Below are 4,272 nucleotides of genomic sequence, written 5' to 3'. Positions count from 1 at the left end.
ATTGCTCTCTTTCTTTTCATTTTTGAGCAATTTTCTCATTAGATATTTGGTTTGGTTGGTCCAGTTTTTTATGGCAATGGCCCTACTTTATCACCATTTTTATACATCATTTTATTCAATTTTCCAACCCCAACCCATCCTATTCTATGCTTCTCTTCTTAGAAATATTGGATTTTTATTTTTACTTTTTGTAGAAAAATATGAATGTGTTAACTGTTTTCATGGGTCAAATGCTACCAATTCCATCTCTCTAATTCGATCTTAATATCTCTAGCCATAATGTCTAAGTGATTCGATTCAATTTGACCAACTCAACCACCGTAATTCAAAGTATATCATGTCAAATATTAATATAGTTAATATCTACATTTTTAATTATATCTAAATTTTAGATTATTTATGTTTGGATATGTAAGATAATTAATATTTAAAAGGTAAAATATATGTGTTACACTTCACCAATTTTATATGCAACAATCAAAATTAAATAGTTATTCAACTAAATAAAAGTTAAAGGTTTATGTAATCATGAAGTAATTAATATGATTCAACATGTTACTTAATTCATTTTCTTATTGCTTAAAATAACAATAAATGAATATTCGTACATTATTCAAATACTTTTATTTAATTACTAAAAGTATTTAAATAAGCATACATTAACTAAAATATTAATAACCAATAATAAAATTTCATATTAAATAGCTAAACATATAGAATATGGATTGTGGAAATGCATTAATTTAAATTGAAATTATCTATTAAAATAGAGCAAAAATTTATTTTGTTATATTTTGTAAGTAATGGTTTCAATTTTTTCGATCTATAACCATTGTCCCTTAAATAATATATTTCATATTTAGTAATTAGTGTATACAATTAAACTATACTTTTAACTATGATTATTCTATATCAAAGAGGGCATATATGAATAATAAAGTTGTCACCTTGTGCTTCCCTACTCCAAACCCATTAATACTCTAATAATAATAATGATAATAAATCTCTATAGAATAAAAACAATAATTTAAAAGTGAAATTATGGTGCAAAGTAAAAAAAAAAAAAATGGAGAAGAAAAGTAGAGTTCAGAGAAAAATAATAAATCCACTATAATAAAAAAAAGAATAATAAATGAACACAAGAATTTTCAATATATATATATATATAAAGATACGATCTTATAAAAAGTAAAGTGCTAAAAAATGATCCAAAATATAATAGGAAAGTTTTCAATAGCGGAAATGAAAATAGAATGTCAAAAAAGTATTAAAAGGGAATAAAACATATTTTAAATAATAAAGGCAAAATAGAATAAATGAAAAAAAAAAGTTTAAATATTAGCAAATTGAAAATTAAAATAAAAAAAACCCCAGGCAGCAATAACCTATAGTGTGTTTAACATAATTGCAAAGTTTTTAGATGAATAATTTGAAGATGACCTAATACACTGACAGCTATCTGTTAACAGCTTCATTTACGTCAACAAATGTATTTATAAAGAATCGAATGAATTACGATTGGACTAAAATTATGTTTGGTTTTGTTTTTTTTTTTTTATAAATATTTTAAAGCGAAAGATTTGATTTATTAATTGAAAAGAGTTGAAATATTTAAAGTGATTATTGTTTGGGTTTGAAGTTGAAGCTGAAATAAAGAAGTGAGTTAAGTTGTGGTTTGAGGAATTGATATATAAGAGGACAGGTAAGCATTGAGTGAGAACCCAATAAAATAATTGTGAGAGAGAAAGAATAAGTAAAGAAAAGTAAGTAAGAAGTGGAATTTATTTAATTCACCTTGGAAGTAGAAACTCGTAAAGTGAAGAAGACACGTGAGTAACATGTGCCAGATACCACGGCTGCGAAACCAATCCTCAATCCTTCGGTTCCCTCTTCCCTCTTCCCTCTCCACTTCATCCTTCATCCTCTTCTTTACCTCTTCTTCCAAACTCCTTGTTTTTTTTTTTTTTTAATATATAATGTAAGTTTCTTAATCTTTTTATAATATATTAATGAATAAAACAAAACTGTTTATTTATAATTCAGCGATATTATATTGATGGTTTAACTTATTTAAAAAGTGTTAAAATATAATAAATTTTAAATTGTTATTGGTGACATTTGACTTTTAAGTTGATAAGAAAATTGGGGTGTGCACTTTGTATTTTTCAAAACAAAAAATATGATAGCAACAATAAATTAGGTCTTTTTCTTTTTTTTTTGTTCTCATAGAAAAGTCACATCAGTTTAAATTATTTAATATAATTAATTTAGAATAATAAAAAAAAAGGAAAAGAATAAAAGAAATGAAAATGGAAAGAAAAAGAAAAATGTATTAAAATAATAAAAAAAAGAATCTAAAAAGAAGAAGAATATGGGAAAAGCAAAAAATAAGAAAGAAAGAAAGAAAGAAAGAAAGAAAAGAAGAGTTCGCGGAAACACGGAGCCGCTCTTGCCCAGAGTTTGGAAGGAAGATATTATTATTCTCTCCCCCCCTTCCTAAACGCTACAACATATGGGCCCCACTCATATCTGACAACTGGTCCCCACTTTCACCCCAAGAAAGTCCACCGTCAACACTCTCACATCAAACTTAACCACAGTTACTTTCTTAACCCTAACCCTCCCCGATGTCCCAATGCCCCCAATCTCTCATTTCCTCTCTTCTTTTTAACCCTCTCTTCTCCCATTTCCCACACTCCCCTCCGCTCTTCCCTTCACTCTTCTTCTCCGTTTTCTTCTCTCTCATTCTTTTTTTTTCTATTTTTCTTATTACCCATTAACATTCCTCTCCTCCTCATTCCTTCTATCTTAAGAAACCTTTTCTTCTTCCTTCTTCCAACCACATAAATTAACACACACCTCTCAAATATTATTACCAATTTCAACCATGAGTTGCAACGGTTGCAGAGTGCTTCGAAAGGGCTGCAGCGAAGCTTGCGTTTTAAGGTCTAGTCTTCATTGGATTGATTCTCCCGAAGCTCAAGGCAACGCTACTCTGTTTCTTGCTAAGTTTTTTGGCCGTAGTGATCTTTTGTCCTTCATCTCCGCCGTTCCTTATCATCAAAGACCTGGTAAATTTAGTCCTAATTTATTAACTACCTTTTTTCTTTTATTTCACTATCCATTCATTCTGAGATTTTCTCTCTTCCTTTTTCTTTTTCTTTTTCTTTTCTTTTTTTCAAGCTTTGTTTCAGTCTCTGTTATTCGAAGCCTGTGGTCGCACAGTTAACCCAGTTAGCGGCGCCGTTGGTCTATTGTCTACTGGGAACTGGCACGTCTGTCAGGCGGCGGCGGATACTATTCTCAACGGCGGGGTTCTCCGACCAATACCCGGAATCGAAATTTCTGCCAATCCCACGCCTAACCTTGATGATTCATCGCTTACTTTTAATACCGATGTCTGGACAACCACCACGGTACACAATCTTCAATTTTACCCATCTACTCCGTCTGATTTCCGGTGCCTTCCTGATCTCAGTCTCGGCAGAGCGAAGAATCATCATCCGTTGGAGAATCGGCGGTCTCTTGATTCCGAAGAGTCGGTCATGACTAGCTTCGGAAGCGGCGATCTTGGCGACCAACGGAAAGAAACGAAGCTTTTGAACTTATTCGTGTGAAAAAGAGAGAGAGAGAGAGAAGGATGGAATTTTGTTTTTGAGTTTAGTGGCGATGTTGTAGAAGAAGTAAGAACAGTGAATAATCCAATGAGATTTTAATAATCAGTTGGTCGGAAACGAACCGTCGTAATGAAATTTTCTTCCACCGGCAATGGTGATTTATCCCTCGGTTCTAAAAAGAAAAAAAAAAAAAAACCAAAATTTGGGGGAGAGGTTTATAGGGTAATTTGAATAATAATAATGGAAGGATGAGATGTAATCGTGGAGAGGAGAGATTTGTTTGTTGCAATTTGCATGGATAATCGAAATTCAACATTGTCCTCGCCGTACCGTACAGCCTCTTCTCAATCACTCTTCTCTCACCCTTTCTTTTTCTTTTCTATTTTCTTTTCCCACACACACATATATATTTATTTAAAAACAAGACTATGCCTAAATAAATAAACAACACCACCGCCCTTCGCCTCTTTCCTTCGCTCTAAACCGACATCTAACCGATTATTATAGTGGGTAATAATGCCTTGTGAAATTTTACATCTCCAATTCTTTTTATCTAATGTTGCACAAACTTACCATCCAAACAAAATAGAAACTGTTCTATAAATATTTGAAACTCTGTTTTATATATTAAAATGGGGAATTTGACGTAGTTGGG

General features: G+C 31.3%; 1 protein-coding gene across 1 annotated transcript; it reads left to right on the top strand.

The window, feature by feature from the left end:
• Nucleotides 1–2,676: 2,676 nt before the first annotated feature.
• Nucleotides 2,677–3,946, top strand: LOC101208953 (LOB domain-containing protein 39). Its single transcript, XM_004141353.3, has 2 exons — nucleotides 2,677–3,071; nucleotides 3,184–3,946. Exons 1-2 carry the CDS (start codon nucleotides 2,888–2,890, stop codon nucleotides 3,615–3,617), a joined length of 618 nt encoding a protein of 205 aa, XP_004141401.1. The 5' UTR covers nucleotides 2,677–2,887; the 3' UTR covers nucleotides 3,618–3,946.
• Nucleotides 3,947–4,272: the final 326 nt, after the last annotated feature.

This window comes from Cucumis sativus, chromosome 4 (assembly GCF_000004075.3).
Source record: "Cucumis sativus cultivar 9930 chromosome 4, Cucumber_9930_V3, whole genome shotgun sequence".
Classification (NCBI taxonomy): Eukaryota; Viridiplantae; Streptophyta; class Magnoliopsida; order Cucurbitales; family Cucurbitaceae; genus Cucumis; species Cucumis sativus.
Note: the sequence above shows the minus strand (reverse complement) of the source record. Positions and strands in the feature narration are given on the sequence as shown.

Excerpts from the sequence above, each read along its gene's own strand:
- LOC101208953 (XM_004141353.3), top strand. The coding sequence starts at position 2,888 with ATGAGTTGCAACGGTTGCAGAGTGCTTCGAAAGGGCTGCAGCGAAGCT. Across the intron at positions 3,072-3,183 it reads TCCTTATCATCAAAGACCTG|CTTTGTTTCAGTCTCTGTTA; the intron begins GTAAATTTAGTC and ends CTTTTTTTCAAG.